Genomic DNA, 27,235 nt, shown 5'->3' with positions numbered 1-27,235 from the left:
TTTGTCCAGCATAACCATGCTATACACACTACCCGCCTGTCAGTCACTCTGTAGTCACCTTGGTTATCAAATGGACTATTGCAGAATTGGTATCAAAGTACTTGTGTTTAAGGAAACCCTATTTCACTTAATAATGGACCCAAAATGTAAGAGCAGTGATGCTGGCAATTCATAGCAGCCAAAGAGAAGCCACGATGTGCTTCCTTTAAGTGAAAAAATCAACATTGTCGGCTGAAAAGAAAAAAAAAGTTATACACTAAGGTTGCTAAGATTACAGTAAGAATGAATCTTCTACCAGTGATACTATGAAGAAGGAAAAAGAAATACATGCTAGTTTTGTTGTTATACCTCAAGGGGCAAAAGTTTCAACCACAGCTGTGTGATAAGATAAGCCCTTGGTTAACACAGAAAAGGCATGAAATTTGTGGGTGAAAGACATGAACAGAAACATGTTCTAACTGGGAGCAATGGGGTTCGGTACTACCTATGGTTTTGCCGTCCAGTGGGGGTCTTGGAACATATCCCCCATCGACAAGAGGGACAGTGTAGTTTCAAATCGGTGTATAAATTTCACACTTAAGGAAGCCAATCTGTGAGAGAAACACTTTCAGAAAGTTAGTAAACACCCATTACACCTCCTAGAATAGTTGTAAATGTCTGCAGAAGGTAGAGTACAAGAACGTGATGCTCTTGATGTTTAAAAACACTAAAGGGGACATCAAAAGTAACCTCATTCTTATAGGAATATTAATCTTTCAGAAGGTATGAAAACCTAAAACACCAACTGTACCAAGCTGCTGTTTTAATGCAGCTTAATAATTCAGGAAAAGAGCTAGCTAATCATATAAGAAACCCTGTGAGCTATGCCTCTGTATGCTTTCTTGGGCTGGAAATTTCCAAGACAGCAAAAAGGCCAAGCTTCTTATCTCTGTTCCTGCCAAATAAAAACAGCTCAAAGAATCCCAAGCAAAATTTGAAAGCTAAAATGCAAATTGATCTCACTTTATTTAATAGATGCAGTCTTAAAAGGTATCTACCGACTAAATAGGATTCAATTTTAAACACATAAAAGAAAAAAATGCTTACAGAAAACTTGTCAAGAATACAAATAGAAATTCCCTAAATAGGCTACTTTGCAGGTCGAATTTTTAAAATTTGGGCTTTCTTAAAGAGGAAAAGATTGCAAGTACACAGCACTCAGTTTCTGGAAAGTATATAACACTCTGTAAGCCTTATTGCTGGGTACTCCATTTAATGAAGGGTGAGAAATTCACAACCTAAATACCCCAAAATAAATATCTTCTCAAGAAATCCTTTGAAAGAAAAAAAATCTGCAACAAAAGCAGACAAGAATTCTGCAAAGCATGTCAGAATGTTTTTATAATGGCCATAAAGTCTTAGGACCTGAACTCTCTACAGTGTCAAAAACATAAATTAGGTCTAGATAGGGGTAGCGGGTGTGTGTGTGTGTGTGTGTGTGTGTGTGTGTCCTTCAAACTGCTAAATGAGTTGTCATTTGTTCATTTTTCTGATAGAAGACTCTAAAAAAGATGGGCTTAATCCTTATTCCATGAAAACATTAATATGTATATAGCTTACATATTTTGGGATAGTCCTTTATTCTTTTCAGCAACTGTTTAATTGGATATAATCAAATGTGAATTAATTTATGCCATGGTAATACTTCTCAAATGTGTATAAATTCCTAAACCAGAAAAAATGATTCATAATGAGCATATGTCCCAGTTTTTCATTTTGAAAGGTTTAAACACCATATTCCTAACAGTAAGCTCATCTAGGCTCAGAGTTAAAAACACTTAGCTTCTCTGCTATAAAACCATTCTTTAAAACATGCTTTCTAAATGTTTTCTACAATGAGCAAACATCTTGAAGAAAGAAAGTGCTTCCAATCTGGGGTCTGACTTACAACTTGGAATCTATGATTCCAATGACTGGGAGAGGGGAGAACAGTGACAATACCATGATATGTATATAACACAGGTCCCATGGGAAGGTATAGTTCTATTTGTCTATTTAAACATATCTTTGTTACTTAAAACTACATTAAGTTCTAATTTTTCATAAACTCTTTTCCCCTCATGAAGGGTCTGATTGTTAATAGCACAAGCATAGTTATTACTGCTCTTGACTTGAGAGTACTTCTTTGAAAAAGAAGAGGGAGAGTGTGTTACCTCCAAGCTCCAAGTGTACCCTTCTGTATGCACTCTGTGATAAGCACTTCTCTGAAGAACATGTGCTGTGAAGTTTTCTCAGTAGAGCGCTGGGAGGAAGAGGCTGTCCTCAGTGTCCAGCATGGGAGCTGGCAATGTGAGTGTGAGTACCATCAACACTGTGGCCCAGCTACAGCCTAGAATGTGGTCTTTCTATGACCTTGCAGGTTCAGCCTACCCTAACGTTTTGGGAGCTCAGTTGACATGGACACCAAAGCCTCCACATGGCTCTTGTGTTCCTAAGGCCTATTGCCCCAGCCAGGGCCCAGACCCTACTACCCACTGGATGGCCAGTAACCCACGAGATGACCTGCTCTCTGCCTGCACTCCAGAGTTACGGTAATCTAGGGCTTGCCCAGAGACTTTCGATCAGCTCGTCTTGTCAAACCAGCAAACTTCGCTGTGATTCCACAGGCTGAACCACATCTTCTCAAACGAGGTCTGAAGCCCTGGCAGTTTGTCCTTCCTTGGATATACGCCCTCGCCTTAGGGAACCATACACAGTTTCTTCATATCTGATAGTTACTCTTTTATCATAGGTAATACTTATTTATATTAAACTCCCCTGTTTAACCTACTGTGTGGTTTCTATCTTCTCTCTGAACCCAGACTGCTACAGGGAGGAAGGGTGCAAGTGAATACATGTGAGTTCATGTTTGACCACTAATAGAAAAACTTCCAAAATGATAAAACCTACATAAACATTTATATTTGAAAAATTCCAAGATACTTTCCAGTCCAGAATAGTCTCGTATGATACTTACAATCCAAGTGCAGAATTAAAATACTCTCATTTTCTTCCACTGAAAATTAGTGGTGAACAGATAAATTCTGGTAATATCCATACAATGGAAACTACTCAGCAATAAAAAGGAACAAACTCCAGACATATGCAACAAATGAACAAATCTCAAAATAGTGTGTAAGTGAACGAGGCCAAACACAAAAGGGTATACACTGCACAATTCTATTCACCTGACATCCTAGAAAAGATAAAGCTACAGGAACAAAAACCAAGGCATAAGGGAACTTTATGGGATATTAGAAATGTTCTGTAGCTTCATTATGGTGGTGTTTATACAACTGTGTATTTCTACTAAAACTCAAACTGTACACTTAAAAGGAGCACATTTTATAGCATACAAATTAGACCTCAACAAACCTGACTTTACAAAAATATTATGTATCAAAAATTGTGGAAGGTAGTTGAAGTAATATGTAAAATAAATTTTAGAGCCTTAAATGTATATTAGAAAAGAAAGATAATTGGGCCAGGCGTGGTGGCTCACACCTGTAATCCTAGCACTTTGGGAGGCCAAGGTGGGCAGATCATGATGTCAGGAGTTCGAGACCAGCCTGGCCAATATGGTGAAACCCTGTGTCTACTAAAAATACAAAAATTAGCTGGGCATGGTGGTGTGCACCTGTAGTCCCAATTACTCAAGAGGCTGAAACAGGAGAATCACTTGAACCTGGGAGGCAGAGGTTGCAGTGAGCCAAGATTGTGCCACTGCACTCCAGCCTGGGCAACAGTGCCAGACTCCATCTCAGAGGGAAAAAAAAAAAGATAATTAAAAATTAGTAAGCTGAATTGTTCAAGTGAAGAAAACAAAATAAACCCATAGAAAGTAGAAAGAAAAAAATGATGTAAAAAATAAATTAATTAATTCAAAAGTTAATGCGCAAGAGCAAGGATCAACAAAACCAAAAGCTGGTATGGGCTTTAAAAAAATTACACTTTGAAAAGATTGATCCCCCACCCCGACCCCGCCAAAAAAAAAGATCCCTACCCTCGCTCCAAAAAAAGAAGAAATAAATAACAGGAATAAAAAGCAAGCTATAAATACAGATACTGTAAATTTTAAAATCTAAAACTTGATGCCAATAAATTTTAAAATGTACTTGAAATTAAGATGTCCTGGGAAGTGGCAGAGACCTAAATTAATCTGAAGTGAAACCAAACAAAACTGAGCACTAAGAAATCTAGACCACAAGGAAAAAGTAGAACGAGCTAGACTGTTAAAAACACATACTCAAATAACAAAGCCACAGAGGATGAAACCATCTCTGAAAATAGAGACAACCATGATATTTTTGATTATAGATATCTTCCCTAAAGGCAGGAAATAAGAAAAAAAAAGTTAACGCCCAATTTCCAGTTCTGGCAACATGGCAGAATACCGAGGTGACTCCTGAAAGCTCTCCATGTAAGAGAAGCAGAGAGATCCAGGGACCAGATAAATTGTGTACATGCCCATTCCCACCCCTTCTTTTGATGCTGACATTGCTATTCTTGGTAAATCAGGTGAAAATGAATACCAAGGGTAGTCCTGCAGAGAGGAGAAATCATAAGGACAGGTGGGAAAGAACGGAGGCTCTGCCTGTATTGCCTTGATGACAGGGTAGGATTCAGGGATCTTGTCGTACAGTGATTACAGGAATAACAACAATAGCAATAATAAAGCCCAGAATTTTTCAAGCATTAACTGTTCATTATTAGCAGCTATACATTAAGTATTTCACATGTATTAATCTCATTTGCTCATCATTAAATCTTACTCTGTAATTATTAACCCAGTGCTACAGATGAGAAATTTGAGGTTTAGAGAATTACATAATCCATTGAGGTTAACACAGCCAGTAAGTAGTTGAAATAAAAATTGAATCAGGTTCTGACTCTGGAGTCTGTACTTTTTCCTTCAATTTTTATTTTATTTAAAAAAAAAAAAAAAGGCAGGGTCTCCCTCTGTCACCCAGACTAGACTGCAGTGTTGCAATCATAGCTTACTGCAACCTCAAACTCCTGGGCTCAAGTGTTCTTCCTGCTTCAGCCTCCTGAGTAGCTGGGCTACAGGTGGGTACCACCAAGCCTGGCTAGTTTTTTAAAAATTTTTTGTAGAGACAGGGTCTAGCTATGTTTCTCAGGCTAGTCTTGAACTCCTAGGTTCAAGCGATCCTCCCGATTTGGCCTCTCAAAGTGCTAGGATTACAGGTGTGAGCCCCACACCTGGCCAGGAGTCTGCACTTTTAATGAGCTGTCACCCAACATCTACTACTGGCTAAGTGCTTTCATACTCATTCTCTCAGCTAAACAGAGGGAGGGCATGAAGGACAGACACCAGTAAAGCCTACATGCTGGGCAGCATTAGCATACAGAGAACCCATGATTTAGTTACTTGCCTTGGTAACAATGACCTGGCAAATTTTCCTCAACCCAAGCTACCATAATACCAAAATAGTTAGGGGAAAGAGATGGTGGCTTTCTCCATTGCAAAATGGAAAATCCAAATAACCCCAACTAACTTTTTGTAAAGTTCCTGTGAGAAGTAATCAAAATTTCATGGATAGACGTTCCCTGGGGACAAATTTTGGCTGAAAAAAAAAAAAAAGTGCTATCTTTAGACAGAGCTTTGAGCAATGATTTGAACTACTTCCAACTTGTGGAATTCCCTCTTTTCAGAAATGACTAGAGGTAGTCAAGCAAATGTGAGATGATGCCTCTTGTTGAAAATATAGCAAGAGCTGGAAAATATGTCCTTTAAGACCCTTTTCAATCCTGAAAGTTTATCATTCTCTGATACAGTGTTGGAACAGCTGACTGAGAGAGACAATGGCTTCTAGGAATTCAAGACAGGCCAATTTGTCACCTGTGCTTACAGTGAAGCCCACAGAAGTAACCTTGGAACAGCCCTTCCTAGGGCCTAAGGTTCTATGATACTTATTGCAGTTCTTAGGATCCATTTCTGAGGCAGCCTGCACTCAGCTTTTTTGCTCACCATGTAGTTGAGATTAAAATCATCCTGTAATTTAATATCCTGTAGTTTAATATCCCGTAGTTTAATGGCCACAGAATGAACGTTGAAGCAAAAGCCTGCCAAGCAGCCATGGATCAAGCAGTCTCCGAACCAAACAAAAGAAGTGAAAAACGGTCTCCAGCTCACACAGGCTGATACTGTTTTAAGAAACCTCTTGGGGTCACCACCACAGGCATTTAAGTCCTGCTCTCAGGGCCATTTCAATAACTGAGTTAAAAACCAAGCTCAAATCAGCTAGCATGATCCACCAGCAGAACCAGGCTACTGTGGTTCTGAGACAAAGACGACATTCATTTGCCATGTGGCTTCTCAGAAAGCGTATCTACACAGCAGGTTTCCCTGGCAATTTTGGATACATACATCTTTTTCAGACTGCTGTTCTTGGCTAGTTTTCTGAAAGAAAAGAGGACAAAATCTCATTATATTCCAGAGCACAAATAAATTCAGTCTCAACATACTTTAAAAACCAAGCTTTACAGGAAAAATAAGAAGTTGAAACAAAAATAGTGTACCCTGTAAAGAACAATTTAGGATCGTCTTCTCACCAGAAACTGCTCGGCATGATTACTTCAGTAAAGGGCCATTAACAGGCAGTGGTGTTGACCTTGGTTAGCTCCTGGGCATTCACATGGCACTGCCAGGTCAGAAACCTAAACACCAATCATAGTCTCCATTCAACTTTCTTCCAGCAGAGAAGTATGAAAAGAACTCATCAGAAGAAGATTAAAAAGCAGAGCATGGAGACTGTCCAGAAAGGTGGTGGCCAGAGTCTGAGAGCACAGGTGCTGATGGTTAAAACCCTGCTTTAATTCACACACTCAACAGGCAAAAAAACACCACCAACTAAAACAAACACAAAGCCTCAATCACCAAACTTCCCACTGACAAGAAAAGGCCTGGCTTAATATGTTAGAATGACCTGAAAACAACCCAACTGCAACCAAAAAAGCCCCAGATATTAAACGCCAAGTAAAAAGAGAATGATTATATCAATCAAAAGAATATGTGATAGGCTATTATATAACCCTTAAAAATGATTTCATAAGTGTTTTTAATGATATGAGAAATGTTTAAGGTATGTTAAGTGAAAAAATCAAGATTTATTACACATGCACAATGATCTCAGCTGTGTAAAATAATACATAAGTATAAAAAACTGGAAGGAAATGTTAAAATGTAAAGTATTATTATTGCTGGGGGGCTGGAAGAATTGTAAGAGACATTTTCTTCTTTAAGCTCTAAACTTGCTATAATGGGTATGTATACTTTTTACAACTAGAAGGTTAAAAAAAAGAACTGTAACATTCTAGAAGAGCAAACCAACACCAAAAAAGAAGAAAATAATAATGTTTATTAAGTGCTTATTGCAGGCCAGCAATAAGGACCATTGTCATAAAAGTGCTTTACATGAATTACAGGTTTAGTATCCCCTATCCAAGATGCCTGGCACCAGAAGTGTTCTGGATTTTGGATTTTCGACTTTGGGATTACGCAACCTGTATCTCATTTGATACAACAGCCCTATGTCAAAGGTATGACTTCACCATGCTTGACAAATAAGAGAATCAAGGGTTAAACAGGTGACAAAACAGGAGGAGAAGATAGGCTCTGAGCCCTAACAGAATAACTCCAGTGGTTTTAACCACTATATGCCTCTCAACCACAATGGCATAATCCTCCCTGCCTGCAAGCTTGACCTAAACATAAGCCTCAATGATGAAATCTACTTTAAAAGGCACTATAATAATTTAGGATAATATGACTGCCAAGGTATCAAGGTACTCAGATAAAGATTCAAAAGAGGAACTAAAACACATCTAATGAAGCAACAAAGAATCTATGTGATAGAGCAATGCATCGCTGCAGATGAAAACATACCAGCACAACAAATCAACCCACAGCTAAATCCCACTATACAAGAGAGGCTAGTTATAACTGTCAAAGGAAGACCCCTGGTAACCACTTATTGAACTACTCAGAAAAAAGGAAAGCACTTAAAGATACAATAATGTCCAGCTGGACAGAAAGTATTTGAATTTGTCTCCCAAAAGGCCCCCCAGCAACAAGAGCCTGGACCATCGGAGGTTAGAGAAGAGAAAGAAACTGAAGAGAAAAATAAAAAGCACTGTACTTTATGCCAAATTACAGAAAGTACAACAGCATAGGAGGACCCCCTTACGTTTCTTTCAGTCTAGCACTAAAGGCCTTTTGGTTAGAAATAATCAGTTTTGCTTGGCAAAAAAAAAAAAAAAGCATCAAGACATACAAGTACTTTGGATCAAATTCTGTAGAATCAGCCTATTTGAGATGCATTAAAGCTAATGCCAAAACCAATATGGTGTTCTGTTCACAGTTTCTTTCTAGAGGTTTTAAAGGCAGAAAAACATTAAAACTCAGTGCTTGAAGTGGAACTTTCTATCTGTAAAAATAAGCCACTTTTAGGTACTATAAGCTATTAAGATTTGGTAATTCTAAATTAACTATGTATTTTTTAAAATCCTTGGTCGTTAGAAAAATATAAAGCTCAATTGCTACCTTACTCTTAACACCAAGACAGACACTTGATAAATATTGAGAAAGAAAAAAATAATAAACATTCTAAAACAAGGTAGGGGTTAATATTTTTGTAATCTCAGAATGTGAAAAACTTTTCCAAACATGACATAAAATTCCAGAAACCACAAGGAAAAGCTAATAAATCAAAATATATAAAAAACTTAAATGTCTGAAGTTAGATACCATATGCAAAGCTCTAAAAGATATTCTAGGCCGGGCGCGGTGGCTCAAGCCTGTAATCCCAGCACTTTGGGAGGCCGAGGCGGGTGGATCACGAGGTCAAGAGATCGAGACCATCCTGGTCAACATGGTGAAACCCCGTCTCTACTAAATAAAAATACAAAAAAATTAGCTGGGCATGGTGGCGCGTGCCTGTAATCCCAGCTACTCAGGAGGCTGAGGCAGGAGAATTGCCTGAACCCAGGAGGCGGAGGTTGCGGTGAGCCGAGATCGCGCCATTGCACTCCAGCCTGGGTAACAAGAGCGAAACTCCGTCCCCAAAAAAAAAAGATATTCTAGGAGAATATCTTTACCACATATGCTAAAAGGTTCATAATCTGACTTGATATCTGAAGAGGTCTTTAAAATCAATAAAGAAAATAATTACACTGAAAATTAGGTAAATAACATAAAGTGACAATTCACATACCAAAAATGACAGGGAAATTTAATAACATGTATCAAAATTTCAAATTTATAAACAGATTGACCCAATAATTCTACTTGAAGGAATTAATTCTAAGGAAATACCATGCAAAGATGCTCTTGTTAAAGCAATAGTTATTAATATTAAAAGGCTACCTAAATGACCACGAACTGGAGATTGGCTAAATCAGAGGTAACAAACACAAATGTTTTTAGAAAGTGTCAAAGACAACAAAATAAACTCAACAAGCTGGTCATAAAACAACAAACAGCAAGTGGTAGGTTCTGTGAAGAGCTAGAGAACTCAGACCCATTTCAGTAATTCAAAGTGCAAAATTACACGTACCACAGGCCAAACTGGCTCCCCTTTCTCCGGTCCCCAAATACCCCCAGGGCGAGATGTGTAATGTATAGCCATGGGACAAGCGCTGCTGCCTGTTCTCTCTGCAGCCAGCCTAGGAAGACCCCCTTACTCCGAATGCTCGTCTATTCTGTTACATTTGAGTAGATACAAAAGAGTTCACTGATGTGGCCAAAGATTCTCAGGATTAACAAAACCTTAAAGGTCATCTAGTCTAACTTGAAGCTTTCCGTGAGGCTGCAGTCATTCAGACATGTTTAGGCCCAGGTGAACAGTGTAGAAAGGGGAGGGGAAAGAAGTGGAGAGTGAAGGAGTACAAAATCAGAAGTCAGGGAATGAGTACTACACTTGGCTTTCCTGTGGGATTTTCATTTTCTACAAGAACAAAATTGAGATGGGAGGAGGAGTGGTGAGAATTCTTAAAAAGCTGAAATCTTGTGCATCACATATTTTCTATATCATTGTACATAAAACTCTATATATTAACTGAATACCAGGAATTCAAGCACTATTCTAATACAAAGTGCTGAATTCATAGTACTATTGTTAAACATCCCTTTAGCAATGAACTCTGGGCAGCTGTTACCCTCACTGACCAAGCTGGCATAGGGAAGAGTTGCCACAGATAACGTGACAGATTGTATACGGTATTTTTACTGCAAGATCTTAATTTATCCCAGGAACTGTTTTAAATTAATCCTAGAATAGTTGTAGTTTATAATTGCAGTCTCAGCAGTACTTCCAAAAGTGGAAAACCCCCACTTGAAATTGGAATGGAATGTTTCTTCCCAACATGTGAAAATAACTTTATGCTTGGTCCTGCCATATCTGGGAATAAGAGCACTTGGGAAGGGACAGAAAATTTCCTGACTTGACTTTATTTTTAATAGCACTCCATTAAGATTTAATAAACTAGGCCAGGTACGGTGGCTCACGCCTCTAATCGCAGCTCTTTGGGAGGCCAAGGTGGGCAGCTCACAAGGTCAAGAGACCGAGATCATCCTGGCCAACATGAAGAAATCCCAACTCTACTAAAAATATAAAAATTAGCTGGGTGTGGTGGTATGCGCCTGTAGTCCCAGCTACTCGGGAGGCTGAGGCAGAAGAATTGCTTGAACCTAGGAGGCGGAGGTTGCAGTGAGCCGAGATTGTGTCACTGCACTCCAGCCTGGAGACAGAGTGAGACTCCTTCTCAAGAAAAAGANAAAAAAAAAAAAAAAAAAAGATTAGACTAGATGCATCCATGTCTAAAGGCTACAAAATGCTAGAATGGTTTTTACTGTGCATTTTCCTAGGTAAATGGCAAACAGAGTAACTAGTGGGTCTATAAAGAAGATTCAAGGTTGCCTTCCCTCCAGCAGTTAGCCACCCTCTGATACAATGCTCTGTGCAGTATGAACTCAGCTAGACGAAAGGGTACACTTGGCAGCTCACAGATCCCATACAGCTCTCTCTGTCTCTTTCACACATACACACATACACTTGCTTGAGCTTTTTTATATTGACAAATGTACCATCAGGATAAAACTGTTTTGAAAAAAAACATCAATGTGGGAACTGTCCAAGACTTATAGCCTCCAGGCAGGCACAGAAGGGAAGCAATCAGAGAAAACACAAAAGGTCTGTCAGTGTTTTAGTCAGTATGCTTGATGTTTAAACCCTAGGAACAAGAAAGTCTTAACAGAATTAAGCTAATCTTAGGTATAAAATAAATATCACAGCCAGACGTGGTGGCTCATGCCTGTAATCCCAGCACTTTGGGAGGCCGAGGCGGGTGGATCACCTGAGGTCAGGAGTTCAAGACCAGCCTGGCCAACATGGCAAAACCCCGTCTCTATTAAAAATACAACAATAAGCCAGGCATGGTGGCAGGCATCTGTATCCTCAGTGAGCTGAGATCGCACCACTGCACTCCAGCCTGGGCGACAGAGTGAGACTCCATCTCAAAAAATAAAAATAAATAAATAAATAGAAAGGAAAAGAAAGAAAAAAAAAATCACAAAGCAATGTGTGATCTAGAAAGTAAGAGCTGCTGCAGCAGGGCCTGAAACAAGAATGTAAAATAAGTGTGGGTCTTTCTTTTACCTTCCTTTTTTCTGGGCAGCCCACCTCAGTATCTTTCCCTTTTCTGGTAGTTCATCCATGTCTCCCACCCTAAGTTACATTTTATATAAATAAAATTTACTGAATGCCTACTCTGTGTCAGACTCTCTGCTAAGCACTTTAAAAGCATTTTAAAATTTAATCTGCTCGATAACTTGGAGGTAAATATGGTTAGTATCTTCATTCTCGGCTGGGTGACTAGCCTAGAGTTACAGGTTCCATAAATAATGAAGTCAGCAGTGAATCCAAGTCTATCTGCTCCTGGTGTGTATATCATCCTGCCTTCTATGCTCATTCTGGTGTCCTGGGTGTTCAAAGCACTTCTCTGCTTTTAAAATAACTGGAAAAGAACTTTATATATACACAGAGCATCTTTTACACACTTTACACAAGCTCTTTATTTTAGACTCATATAACCCTATGTGAGAGACGCATTAGCTGCATTTTTTAAACTGGCAAACAAAGACCAAGAGAGTTTGAGGGCTCTTAAAGACTTAATCTTACCTTTAGTAGACAAAGAAACAAGAGTCCCAGAAAGGTTAGGTGGCTTACTTGAGGATACAAAGCTAGTTACGGTCAGAGCTGAGGCCTGACTGCCAATCCACTGCTCTCCTTCACTATAAATAAGCCGTCACTCTAAAAGGAACCCACATATTAATAATAGAGTAGGAATACCAGGCACTTTGCTAAATGCCTTATGCTTTATCCAATTCGATCAAGGGAATTCCCAACACTGTAGTTCCAAGCAATGTTTTTTACTATAGTTTTAGCAAAGAAGCAGGGAGGAAATCTAAATTCCACACCTATGAAATTATAGTCCAATTAGCATATTCCTATACATGTAGATGAATGGATATTACAAAAAGAAAATCTGAAGAAATTTTAAAAGTTTTCCAAAGAGTGCACAACGGGCTCAAATAACATAATCAAATAATACATTCTGAGCACTGCATGCTGTGGCAATTCAATAAGGGCTGCACACGTTAGAGAAAGAAAAGATGCAGCACCTGAATTAGATGAATGTTCACCACCAGCACATTTATAACCGTTCTCATGCAAACAAGTGTGTTATTCTGAGAAAAACAATGGTCTATAATTTATTAATCACGTGCCTAGGGTGGGACAGATCACCTAGTGTCTCAAAGTGTCTCTGTCAAATAAGTAGGAATAAGATCTACCATGTGAGGATATTATGAAAAGCAGATGGGATAAAATGTTTACAGGGACCTAACACACAATAACTATTAAATAACTATTTTCATCACTTCCTTCTCAAATTCCACAATGCAGTCTTAAGAGACCAGTTGTCTCTGCAAATAAAATGTAAAATTAGACAAGATAACAAGCAATCAATATGAAGATTACTAAAAATATTCAATATCTAACACTGGAGTAAGAAAAGCATATTAGCAGAAAAGCCCATTCTGATTAGATAACAGATAACAGAGCAGAAGAGAAGAAATATTCAGGAACAAGTGCCTGACTGAGACTGACAAGCACGGCACACTGTAACAGAGATCAAACCAGAAAATACATCAAGTATTTCCTGTATCCATTAAGATTCCTCCACAATAGACAACTTTGTTTTCAGAGGTTATATTTGGTGCTTTTTTTTTCTTTTACTTTTGAGATAGGGTCTCATTCTGTTACCCAGGCTAGAGTACAGTGGCATAATCATGGCTTGCTGCAGCCTCAACTTCCTGAGCTCATATAATCCTTCTGCCTCAGCCTCCTGAGTAGCTGAGATTGCAGGTATGCACCACCACACCTAGCTCATTATTTTTATTTATTTATTTATTTTGTAGAGAAAAGGTATTCCTATGTAGCCCAAGCTGGTCCTGAACTCCTCACCTCAAGCAATCCTCCTGCCTTGGCCTCCCAAAGGGCTGGGATTGCACCTGGCGAAAACCAAAAATGTTCTTAAAATAATCATGCCTTTTTAGTTATAATGACATTTTCTGGCTGGGTGTGGTGGCTCATGCCTGTAATCCCAGTACTTTGGGAGACCAAGGCAGGCAGATCACCTGAGGTCAGGAGTTCATGACCATATTGGCCAACATGGCAAAACCCTGTCTCTACTAAAACTACAAAAATTAGCCGGTCATGGTTGCAACTGCCTGTAATCCCAGCTACTCAGGAGGCTGAGGCAGGAGGATCATTTGAACCTGGGAGGCAGAGGTGACAGTGAGCCAAGATTGTGCCACTGAACTCCAGCCTGGGCAACAGAGTGAGACTCCTTCTCAAAAAACAAAATGGCATTTTCTGGAAACAGCACAATTACTATATAATCCATAATTAGAAAGTAAATAAGAACAGCAAATGAAAGTACAAATTAAATTGTTCCAAAAGAAGAACTGCTTACATAAACCGTTAATGAAATACAAATCTCATCAATCTGCATTGTGTTCTCAATAAGCACGAAAAAAAAAACACAGTGAGTTAATAATAAATACTCCTGCAATGTCACAAAATTCCCACGAAGATGGAATAAACCTGAAACCATTCTTCCTGGTTACTGTAGTACCTATCACATGTTATTTGAAAGAAGATTCTTTTTCCTGGTTTATAACATTGAGTATTTAATCTGTAAGTATAGTTTTGGGTTGTTTTTTTTTGTTGTTTTTTGTTTTTTCATGTGAGAAAACACACTTAAGAATTAATGGAGACCGGAAGCCACTTAGGGATTTGGGTTCTAGACCTGATTCTGGCACTAAGTAGGAAAGATGCCTTTGTAAAATGTCTCTGGGCTCCAGTTCCTCAAACTATTAGAGGATAAGAAACCCCACCTTGCTACCTCACAGAAACAATGTAAGCATTGCCAAACAAAAGAACAAAATATGAATGCAACTTTATATTAAATGCTACCTAAATCTAAAGTAATGATAATATTACTATCATCAGCAAACGGAGTCATACCAGAAATCCAGGCTTAACTGCTCCCTTGGCTTCCTCGCTTCCGAATTATTTGCCATCATTCAAAGAGGTCATTTTTTTATAACAGTAAAATAGAATGAGAAATAAAAATAAGTAGTAATACTTAATACACAATGAACCAAAAATAAACATCAGCGGCCTTATAATTCTTGGCTAATAAAATTCTACCAAAGTTCTGAAAGAAAACTTAGTTCAAATAACCCAACCTATATTTCATTTGATCCTTTCTTCAACCCTGTGGGAAAAGCAGGACAGGTTTATGTTTAATTTTTACAGACCTCAAACCTGAAATTCAAAGAGAAGGGTGACTCACTCAAGGTGGAAGCTAAAACTGGGCCATTCACCCTTCTTGGTATAATATAATGTTCATCCTACTGGTCTGTGTTAACAAGGTTTCCCTATTTTCAAAGAAACTCACTTCACACAATGTCAGATTTCTAAAGTGGTTTGGTAACTTTTTTTTTTTTTTTTTTTTTTTTTTTTTTTTTTTTTTTTTTTTTTTTTTTTTTTTTGAGACAAGATCTTGCTTTGTTGCCCAGCCTGGAGTGCAGTGGTACAATCACAGCTCACTGCAACCTTGTACTCCTGGGCTCAAGAAATCCCCCCACTTCAACCACCTAAGTAGTTGACACCATAGGCACATGCCACTCTGTCTGGCTAACTTTTTCAAATTTGCTTTTATTTTTTATAGAGATGGGGGTCTCACTATGTTGCCCAGACTGGCCTTGAACTCCTGGACTCAAGTGATCCTCTGACCTCAGCCTCCTAAAAAGCTGGAATTATAGCATGAGCCACTTCACCCAGCCTGGTTCCGTAATTTTATCATTCATTTTACATAGCCAGCGAGCTCTACCTTAAGCAAATGCCACACATGAGACTGTACACTCAAGAAGTGAAAGGGCGGCATCTATTGGTGGAAGTGTGTTATTGCAAGAGAGATAGTTTCCAAGCTTCAAGATTTGAAAATTTCCGTTAACCTCAACAGTTCATGATTTGAGAAGTGGATAGAAAGAAACACTGTAATATTGTATAGAGATGAAAGGGAAAGAAAGGAAGAAAACATTAGTTAGTTCTACAAATAATAGCTCATTTTGGTAGTCAATTTCCAAGCAGAAACAGTTTTCACTCCTTTGTTTTGGAGTAGTTTTAGATCAGTACCTGTGGGAGCAAGTATTCTTTGGAAATCTATCTCTGGTTTTATAACAGAAGTCAATGGCAAATCACTAGGAAAAATGTTTAGGTAATGAAATTTACTCCATGGACAAAGTTTTGAGAAAGGAGGGGAAAGTGGGAGAGAGGAGAGCTGACATTTATGAAGTGACTACAGGTGAAGTATCTAGGACCAAAGTGCTTTAAACTGTGGTATTTGGGGGTTTTGAAATATTTGCATTATACTTATCTGTTGACCATCCCTAATCCAAAAATATAAAATTTGAAATGCTCCATTGAGCACTTTCTTTCCATGCTCAAAAGTTTCAAATTTTGGGGCATTTCAGGATTCCAGATTTGGGATACTCAATCTGCGTTATACCGCAGACACTTTAGGTACATTACTCCATGTAACTCTATATAGATTCAAACTGTATCCTATGAGTTCTAATATTACTTCATTTTTCAGATAAGGACGGTGAAGCTCAGAGAGGAGAGGAAAGTGCCCAGAGCTACTCAGCAAATGGTGGTCAGGATGTGAACCCTGAAAGCCTGATTCCAATGATCTTAACTACCAAACCTACTGCTTTTTCACTAAAAGAACAGTCACTTTGGTACACATAAAAGAGACCCAGCTGCAACTTTATCACACCTTCTAAATAAATGTAAAATCTTTGCTATTGTGAATAGTAATGCAATGAACAACTTAAATGCCCATCAATGATAGACTGGATAAAGAACATGTGGTACATTTACACCATGGAATACTACACAGCCATAAAAAGGAACAAGAGCATGTCCTTTGCAGGAACATGGATGGAGCCAGAGGCAATTATCCTTAGCAAACTAACACAGAACAGAAAACCAAATGCTGCGTGTTCTCACTTGTAAGTGGGAGCTGAATGATAAGAACATATGGACATGTGGTGGGGAACAACACATATGAGGGACTGTCGGAGGGTGGGATTGGGGCTTGGGAAGAGGGAGAGCATCAGGAAGAATAGCTAATGGATGCTAGGCTTAATTTCTAGGTGATGGCATGATCTGAGCCGTAAACCACCATGGCACACATTTACCTATGCAACAAATTTGCACATCCTACACATGTGCCCCTGAGCTTAACAGTTGGAAAGTATTAAAAAAAAAAAAATGTAAAAACTAACATTTCCAGTCAAAAAATCTGAATGTATAGAACAACCAATGCCCTGAGTTGTGTTTTTTCTCAGCAGCAGTACAATAAATTACCATCAATCAGCCTTCTCCTCCCTGTACTGTCCATTAGAAATCTCAGTAATATCAGCATCAAACACCAACAGAAAAACAAAGAAAGGAAATGAAACATGCTTTCCATTCCAGCATTATTGGTGCTTGGAGTTGGTGTGTTATCAAAGACAAAAGATGTCAATTGTGTTGTATTTCTTTTGGGTAATGGAGGATCTAGATTTGTATTAAGTAAAAGTGGTCCTATTGGGAGAGGGAAATGACACCAGGAACACAAATAATGACAAAAGTTCTGCATCATGCTTTTCTTTCAGAGGCACTGGGCTATATACGCAAATATCACTTTCAGAGTTCTAATAGAGACTTTTTCTTTGGGTAGGGTGAGAAAATTTGCATAGATCTCCTTTGTCTTCTCAACAGTTAGTGTCCCAGGAATAAGGATCACTTAATTATCGAGAATTCATGTGAGAAAAAAACAGGAGGTAAAGGTAAGAAGAAAGACTGAAGAAAATATCTTTAACAGCTCAAAAGGAGAAGAGTGAAAAAGATGTGTCTAAGTGAATGAGATCATAATTCAAAGGCATGGCTATAGATCCAGGAATAAAAAAAATACATTCACCTCAGCTGAAAACTAAAAACTGTGCCTTCTAGATTAATAGCTAATTTACATTTTAAATTTCAGCCATTGAAACCTTCTTGATTAGCAATAAACAACACTGAAGTTATAGTTTTTTTTTATTTTCTGATTTCAAATTATAGAAAAATTAAAGTAACTTAAGAACCAAACTGACTTTGGTTGTAATGATTCAAACTTTAAAAATTTCAGGCTCTGATTATAGCAATTAGGAATTCCAGGCCTCCAGGCTATTAACACCTGGCAACATTTTAATACCTGGGGCAGGCTAACAGTGTTTGCCAGGAGATCAATTACTCACTCTTCCTGTGACATGTGATGTTATGACTAGAGTTTTAGGGGCTGATTTATACAAACAGCACTAGACTGGCACAGGGACGTGGCAGAGGGAGACCTCTGAATAAATCTACTCCTTGCTGTTAAAAAAAATAAAAAAGCTAAACAGGCTAAAACATGTAACTTTTTTCTCAAAACAGACAAGCAAAGCATGAACCTTAAAAACCAAAACTAACAATTATAAAAAATCACATTCCCTATTTATGAATAGGTTTATGAAGCAATCAACTTAAAAACTGTTGCAAACAACCTAAATGTGTATCAACAGAGGACTGGCTGAATAAACTACAATACATCCTCACAATAGAATACTAAGCATAGGAAAAAAGAACGAGGACTATATGTACGGCTATGGAGTAATTTCTGGGATATATAATTAACAAAAAACAAACAGAGAAAAGTATGGGTAGTACACTACTGTTACATCGGAATGGTAGTACAAACATACACATATTTGTCTGTGCATGCACTCATGAATGTGTGTGTGTATATCTCCCAAACATAAAAAAGGGAGGAAACAGAAGGGATAGGAATAGAAACTAAATCTGAACAACTTTGTTTTGTATATTTGCCCTGGGAACCATATAGTTTATATAATTATGAAGCAAAACAATAAAAAGCAATACCTTAAACAAAAAACAAAATGAAACGAAAAACCTATCAGCCTATTGAGTTTGTGGCATAACATAGAAATTACTCCAATGGCTTTAACATATAATAATTGGATTGTACCTCTATATGGGATGTCCCTAAGGACAACAAGCTGCAACACAAATCTTTAACTGTTTTCAGTATGATTGGTAGAAGCACTGGTATTATTATTCTAAGGCTAACATTTATTGTGAATTGAAAAACAAATGAGTAATTATATTAGAATTGCTGGGAAGACATTTGGCATGGGGGAAAGGATTACAGATGTGGGATGAAAGTGGTTAGGGAAAAAATTAGTAGTATTCAATCAACCCTGGAAACAGCATAAGAATGCATGAGTTTGTAATAAACACATTTCCCGGATTCGTCCATTGAAAAGGCTTAGAAAAAAATGACCTAACTACAGTGAACACAACTTGCACCCAGACTGTGGTCTCTAATTACCATTTCCCATTTTAAAATCTGAGTTCCTTTAAAAAAAAAAAAAAAAAAAAGTTAGGTCGGGCATGGTGGCTCACACCTGTAATCCCAGCACCTTGGGAGGCCAAGGCAGGCAGATCATGAGGTCAAGAGATTGAGACCATCCTGGCCAACCTGGTGAAACCCCATCTCTACTGAAACTACAAAAATTAGGTAGGTGTGGTGGCATGCACCCGTAATCCCAGCTATTCAGGAGGCTGAGGCAGGAGAATCGCTTGAACCCAGGAGGCAGAGGTTGCAGTGAGCCGAGATCACACCACTGCACTCGAGCCTGGCCAAAAAAAAAAAAGGTCTGTTTCCAGGTTTGGAGCAAGATATGGACAAGATGAGCCTGGAACATCTCACATCTCATCATACTAGAAAGCAAGGATGCTCTCACAAACTACCAGGGAAATAGTTGAAAGGACTGAAACAGATCAAATATTTTTAAATCCATGAATTCATGATAAAAAAAAAAAAATCACTGGTTATATCTTTGGAGAATGCTAGGGAACCAATACATTATTTTGAAATGATAATAAAAATTTAAAAATCAAGTACATATTCTGTCTTTTCTATATACATTGTATCTGAGATTATCTAAATAATTAATGAAATGCTTCTTTACTTCAACTGGTAAACGGAGAAGAAATGATCAAATGTCACCATTTTGTAACCTTTAATGAAATGGCATCTAGACAATGACCTTCACTGGTTTCTAACAGAAAAAGAGAAATGACCACATCTCTAGATATTATGAACCTTCTGATAGAAGTATACATACCACCTATGAAATATTGTTGACAAAAAAAAAAACTGAACCTGATTCTGATCAAGCTTCTAGATCAGCAGTTTTCAAAGTCTGGCCTGCAGATCCTTGGAAGATTCCTGACACGCTCTTAGCAGACTGTGTAAGACCAAACTCTTTTCATATTAATCTTAAGACTCTATTAGACTTTTCTACTGTGTTGACATCTGCACTGACTATATAAAAGCAGTGGTGGGTAAAACTGTTATCCTTAGTATAAATCAAAAAGTGGCACCAAATAGTGTTAGCAGTTACTGCATTTTTTTTACAGTCACTGGCTACAGATTTTTAAAAACCCTTAAGAATGCCCTTGATGAAATGGTAAAAAAAAGGATTCATTTTATAAAAGTTCATGTCTTTTTAATAGTATCTGTGATGAAATGGGAAGTCTGCATACAGCACTTGTGTTGTAAGTGAAATATCATGGTCATTTTGAAGCAAAGCACTTGTGCATTTGAGCTGCAAGCTCAACCAGCTGCTTTTTCCACAGAACATCACTTTTACATTAAGAAAATGACAAACTGTGAGTATTGAGACTTGGGTATCTGGCAGACATCTTCTCAGAAATGAAAAAAGTGAGTCTGTCACTCAAAGAAAAACAAGTAGGAGTGTTGTAGCTGATGATAAACTTCAAATCTTCAAATGAAAATTAATATTCTGGAAAACTTGATTCCACCACTATGAGCTTGACAACTTCCCTACACTTAGATACTCTTCTGATGGGACTGGTCATAATTTCAAGGAATGTGTTTTTTTATATCATTAATGAAATGTGCCAACATTTATAAGATACATGTAACTGAATGAACAAACATTTTCCAAATGCCCAATGGCATGATGTTACAAAATCACAACTAAAAGTTCCACTCAAAATTTTAAAACAATGAATTTTAATATACAGAGTAAGAAAATTTCATGAATTTAGTTTCATATTCTACATTGCAACTAACCTATAAGAAACCACTACTCACTGAGTTTTGGTATAAGCCAAAACAAGAGTAGTTGAGTTGATGATGGTTGTTGCAACTGAGTAATGGGACCTTAAATTTTAACTTACCATTAAAAGCTGGTAAATTTAAGAATATGCAGTAATTTTTAGGCTCATTTTGAAATAAATGAACAGTAATTTCAAAGAATGTTTTGGGAGTGTTCTTTTTGTCTCTATGAAATAGCAGATAAAATTTCAAGTTGTGGATAACTGAGTTCCCAGAAAACATCAAGGTGCATTCTTGAGAGTATTAACTTAAGCATGGGCAAAAAAAAAGCATCTCTTCTATCATATCAATCAAGATTTCAAATTATAAATAAGGTAGTAATAATTCTTACCTTCTAGCAAGTGTCTGATTTCTAGTGTGTATAGCCAAAAGCAAAAAGCACAACCTAATAATAAATGAGTAATTGACTATGTTCTGACAATTCAGTAAAGCTGCTTTATAAAAACCCAAAGAAATCTCAACTTACAATCAGATGTGGAGCCCTGATCTAGGAGAGAATGGTTAAGATAAAGTTTCATGGAATCACAGGTTGTTATCAGCCTCCTGGGAAAAACTCAGGGCTAAAATTTATCCTTCCCTACCACAAAAAGCCATCTGAACGGCTTATAATCATCCAGGGAATTCAAACAATCAATTTTGTTCAGGTTCTGTTACTTTTATCAAATCAATTCTGAATTAACAGTTTGGTGGTTTTATATCCTGGTGGACCCATTATCACCCAACTTCAGATAGATATTAGCTCCCTGTGCTGCATTAGGACATTGTTTCTAATTTCTCTGATATACCAAGGAAAAATCTAAAAGAGTACTAAATATTTCCAGGAAAAAAGGTACATTGGTCTACTTCACCTGAAGTTCTCTCCTTCGGTCCCTTCCTTCCCTTTCGCACACATCCACACTGGTAATGCTCAGCTCAATTACTCAGTACTTCCTGGCCCCATGCCACGTTCCTCAGTATCTCCACAGACACACTTCATCTTTCAAAATACACTTCCAATGAGACTTCCTGGTGCCTTCCCTGGGGTTCTTGCTCTGTCTTCTGGACTCCTACAGCCCCTTCTTTATGTACTTCATGGACAGAATTTACCAGAATAGCCAAGAAAAATGCCACACAGTACAGGTGGTTAAGAGGATGGGCTCTGGGGCCAAACTGCTTTGGTTAAAATACTCACTGTGCCACTAACCACCTGTATAACCGTAGTCAACCAACCCCTTTTAGTCTCAGGGTTTTTTTTTTAATTGACAAATACAGATTGTACACATTTATTGTATACAACATGATGTTTTGAAACACAGTAGTCCCTCTCTTATCCACAGGGGATATATTCTGAAAACCCTAGTGGATGCTTGAAACTGGATGGTACCGGAACACTATACATTAAGTTTTTTTTTCCCATACAAAAATACCTATAATGAAGTTTAATTTATAAAGTAGGTACAGTTAAGAAATTAACAATAACTAATAACCAAACAGAACAATTACAACAACAATTCACAGATGGAAGATTCAAATATGTTCACAATTTCATGGATAGAAGATTTGTTCTTACCATAGATCTTAGCAACCTCATGATATGGGGTTTTTTCCCTTTAGCTTTGGTCAAGAACTTTCACCTTTTCCCTTAAAAGAAGCAGTTTACATCTTCTCTTTGGCACTACTCTTGCACTCTGGGGACATTATTAAGCAAAACAAGGGTTCCCTGAATACAAGCACTGTTATACCTCAACAGGTGATCTGATAACCAAATTGGCTCCTAAGTGACTAGGAGTGGGTACCGTGTACTACACAGATATGCTGGACAAAGGGATGATTCATGTCCCAGGTGGGAGGATGCACAATGTCACAAGATTTCATCATGTTACTCAGAATGGCATGCAACTTAAAAACTTAGGAACTGTTTATTTCTAGAACTTTCTATTTAATATTTTCAGACTGCAGTAACTGAAACCTCATAAAGTGAACACCATAAGGATATACTGTATGTATATACATTGTGAAATGGCTCAGTCGAGCTAATTTACATGTGTACTACCTCATATACTTACAACTTCTCTGTGGTAAGAACACTTAAAATCTATTATCTCAGTGATTTTCATAATACAATACATTGCTTATTAACTAGTTACCATGTTGTACAATAGATCTCTTGAACTTATTCTTCCTATTAAGCCTCAGTTTTCTTACTCATAAAATGGCAATAACAACATTCCTATCTCATGGGATGGTTCTGAGAACTGAGGTAACATATACAATGCCTGGCACATAGTAAATTTTCAATAAATGTAAGCTATCATTACTACAATGTATTAAAATCATTTGATTATTTTTCTGCTACATCACAAACTCTCTAAGGGTAGTGACTATATTTGAGTTTAATTCAACTAGTAGTCAAATTAAATAATGAATTAGTTCAGAGACTATGTCTGAGTTTAATTTAAAATAGTGTGCTAACTTTAAGTCAGGCAATTGCTAGGTGTTAGGAATACAAAGATGAGTAAGATAAAGTGAAGGATGTAAAAGATCTTGCAGTCTTATCTATTCACACATAGTATGCACAGAGAATCTCAATAAATATAGATTGAATTAATATGTAAGGGCCAGTTACTATCAACTCTTTTACGGATGTCATAAGAAATCTGAAAGCAACTTTATTTGAATAGATAGGAAATTTATTCCAAAACCAAGGATACTGAAAGCTAATGGTCAACACTTGCAAAGCTGATAGCTGACTGAAAAGTATTATGGTTCTCTTAATCTGTATAAGTCCTGGTTAACTTTATGTAGACTAAAACCAGGAAAAAACTCAATAGAAAGTTTAAAAACGTAACCCACTCTATTTATTTATTTTAGGTTAAGCAGGTAATATATTAATATAGTAATATATTCTCTCTCTGTATAAAAACAGCTATCTATGCAGTTGGATGTGTGCAAATACACAGAAATGGTAGCATGATTTGTTTTTTTAATTTACACAACTTTTACAGTTTGCATTATTTTGTATTTTATCATTATTATATAATACACTCATATGTAATGCAAACTGTGCATCCAACAAAGGTATATATGTATTTTTAAATGTACATAATACACACACACACACACACACACACACACACATACACATACATAGGTATGTTCTCAATCTCTTTAACACTGATTTTTTTTTTTTTTTTTTTAAAGACGGGGTTTCGCCATGTTGGTCAGGCTGGTCTAGAACTCCTGATCTCAGGTGATCCACCCGCCTCAGCTTCCCAAAATGCTGGGATTATAGGCATGAGCCACCATGCCTGGCGATTTTTTTTTTAAGACACAGGGTCTCACTCTGTCACTCAGGGTAGAATGCAGTGGTGCAATCCTAGCTCACTGCAGCCTTTAACTCCTGGGCTCAAGAGATCCTCCCACCTCAGCCTCTCAAGTAGCTGGGATTATAGGGATGTACCACTAAGCCCAGCTAAATTGTTTTTTTTCTTTTTTAAGAGACCAAGATCTCACTACAATACTTAGGCTGGTCTCAAATTCCTGGGCTCAAGTGATCCTCCCACCTTCAGCCTCCCAAAGTGCTGGGATTATAGGTGTGAACCACACCACACCTGGCCTATGTTCTATTTTTATGCCAATATCACAATGCTTTCATTATTGTGGTTTTGTGATATGTTTTGATCTCTGGAAGAATCAGATCAATCTTGTTCTTCTTGTTCAAAAATATCTTGCATATTTTTATGCATTTACACTTCCACATGGGAAGTAAATATGGCATAATGTTTAAACATCTATTTATCTAAGTTTTCAAATTGAATGATATAAAATTATAAATAATCTATGATCATGCCACCATATTGTTTCTAGCCTCTCTCTCGCCTTCCCCCTATTGCAGTTTATTGGTACAGTCTTCCTTTTTAACTTAATCAAATGTACCAAATATCAGAATCTTTCAAATATCCTGCTTCCAAAATAAAAAGTATTCTCTTTAAAGATGTACAAAAGCTCCTCTGTATAAACAGCTTGCCCACCAAAACAAGTTTTCTGCCAATGATCTTAGTATGAGAAAACTGTGGCAAAGAGAAATGAATTCTTTACATGTTGGAATTACTGATCCAAGAATAATGATTAGAATTAAAGTTGGGCAAAAGGCCTGAACAGACATTTCTCAAAAGAAGACATACAAATGGGCAACAGGTATATGAAAAAATGCTCAACATCATTAATCATTAGGAAAATGCAAACTGAAACCACAATGAAAGAGCCAGGTACAGTGGTTCGTGTCTGTAATCCTGGCATTCTGGGAAGCCCAGGCAGAAGGATCACTAGAGTCCAGGAGTTTCAGATGAGCTGGGGCAACATTTCCAGAAGCCATCTTTGGAAAAAAATTAAAAATTAGCCAGGCAAGGGGTGCATAACAGTAGTCCTAGCTACTGGTTGAGGTGGGAGGATTGCTAGAGGCCAAGAGTTTGAAACTGCAGTGAGCTATAATCACACCGTTGCACTCCAGCATGGAAGAATAAGCAAGACCCTGTCTCTTAAAAAAAAAAAAAAAAAAAAAGAAGAGAGAGATCATCTCACCCTAGTTAGAATGGCTATTATCAGTAAGACAGGAAAAAATAACAAATGCTGGTGAAGATGTGGAGAAAGGGGAATGTTCATATACCATTGTTGGGAATGTAAAGTAATAAAACCATTATAAAAAACAGTATGGAGGTTCCTCAAAAAACTAAAATAGATCCACCAAATGATCCAGCAATTCCACTGCTTGGCATATATCCAAAAGAAAGGAAATCAATATATCAATGAGATATCTAAACTCTCATAACTATTTCAACACTATTCACAACAGCCAAGATACGCAATCAATCAAAGTGTCCATCAATGGATAAATGGACAAAGAAGATGTGGTATATACACAATGGAATATTATCCAGCCAGAAAAGAGAAAGAAATGTTGTCACTTCTTTTACTGCAACATAAATATTACTGGAGATCATTATGTTTGCTAAAATAAGCCAGAGACAGAAAGACAAATATCAGATGTTCTCACTCATGTGGGAGCTAAAAAAGTGGATCCTATGAAGACAGAGTATAAAATGATAGTTATTAGCGGCTGGAAAAGAGGTCAAAGAGGGATGAAGAGAAGCTAGTTAAGGGGTACAAAAATATAGTCAGAGTAAAGGAATAAGTTCTAGTATTCAATAGGACACTAGAAAAATTATAGTTAATAATTTATTGTATACTTTGTATAGTAAATAAAAACACTGCACTTGTGTTCAGAAACTCTACAGTTCTCCTATAATGTATTAATATAAGAAGTAGAATAATACTTCTAAAACATGAATAGGATCAAGTCACCTCTTGCCAATGGTCTTTCATTCCACTCAGAGTAAAAGCTAAAGTCCTTTTTATTACACAAAAAGCCCTAACTTATCTCACTCACCATTATATCTCTGATATCATTTCCTCCTGCACATCCTATTGACACCATTCCAAAACATACTGTTTCACCATTGTTCTATAAACACACCAACTAAGTCCCTGCCTCAGGATCTTTGCATCTGCTATTCCTGCTGCCTAAAAAACCTCTCCTCTGGATATTCACATAGTTAACATCCTCATCTTCTTACCAATGAGAACTTCCTTGACTACTCTATTTTAAAAAGCTACACACACACTCACACTCTCTCTCTCTCTCCCAACTTCCCTTTTACTTTATGTTTTTTAAAATACTTACCACTATTTGACACACTACATACTTATTTTCCTTCACCTAGAATGAAACTTCCATGAGGGATAGGTTTTTGGCTGTTCTGTTCATGACTACATCCCTAGAATAGTGTCAAACACATGACACTCAAAAAATAAAAAAAACACTGGATAAGTAAGTAAATAAACAGGTAATAAAACAAATAAACCTGGGTTCTAGCATGGGTTCAATGACTAATCAGTTAATTGACCTCAGATGAGTTATTCTGGTCCTCAAAGGATTTTTTTTTTTAACTTTGTGTCTCAGAAGATCGGGTACTTGATTGGCAAGACTCTCATCACCTCTTGCTCACCTCTGGATGTCAGTCTGTCAAGGTTTTCTTTGATAAATTCACTGTATGAAAAACCCAACTATAATATTACACTCAAGTGTACGTTTATAGGAGCATACTTTTTATATAGTTTCTATATAATTTTCCTACCCCATCTGTCCCAGGTCAGATTTCCTAGGGATAATACCATTCCTGAGATGTGTGCAAGTGGTTAATTGAAGGAATGTTCTCAGGACAGTGCTGTGGGGGTGGTGATAATGAGTCAGGCTGAGGAAGGTAGGGTTTTAGGGGAAACGTAGCCTCAGCCTGATCTT

General features: G+C 37.4%; 1 protein-coding gene across 2 annotated transcripts in view; it reads right to left on the bottom strand.

The window, feature by feature from the left end:
* Positions 1–27,235, bottom strand: part of STK4 (serine/threonine kinase 4) — a 105,338-nt gene that overhangs the window by 18,044 nt on the left and 60,059 nt on the right. The window contains exon 11 of one of the 2 annotated variants that reach the window (XM_037742994.1): positions 5,608–6,439. The exons of the other annotated variant lie outside the window; for it this stretch is intronic. Within the exon in view, the coding sequence (XP_037598922.1) occupies positions 6,356–6,439 (84 nt within the window). The 3' untranslated portion in view covers positions 5,608–6,355. Of the gene's footprint in view, positions 1–5,607; positions 6,440–27,235 lie in introns of those variants that run through there. 2 annotated transcript variants of the gene reach the window in all.

The sequence above is a fragment of the Cebus imitator genome, unplaced genomic scaffold (assembly GCF_001604975.1).
Source record: "Cebus imitator isolate Cc_AM_T3 unplaced genomic scaffold, Cebus_imitator-1.0 Scaffold132, whole genome shotgun sequence".
Taxonomy (NCBI): Eukaryota; Metazoa; Chordata; class Mammalia; order Primates; family Cebidae; genus Cebus; species Cebus imitator.
Note: the sequence above shows the minus strand (reverse complement) of the source record. Positions and strands in the feature narration are given on the sequence as shown.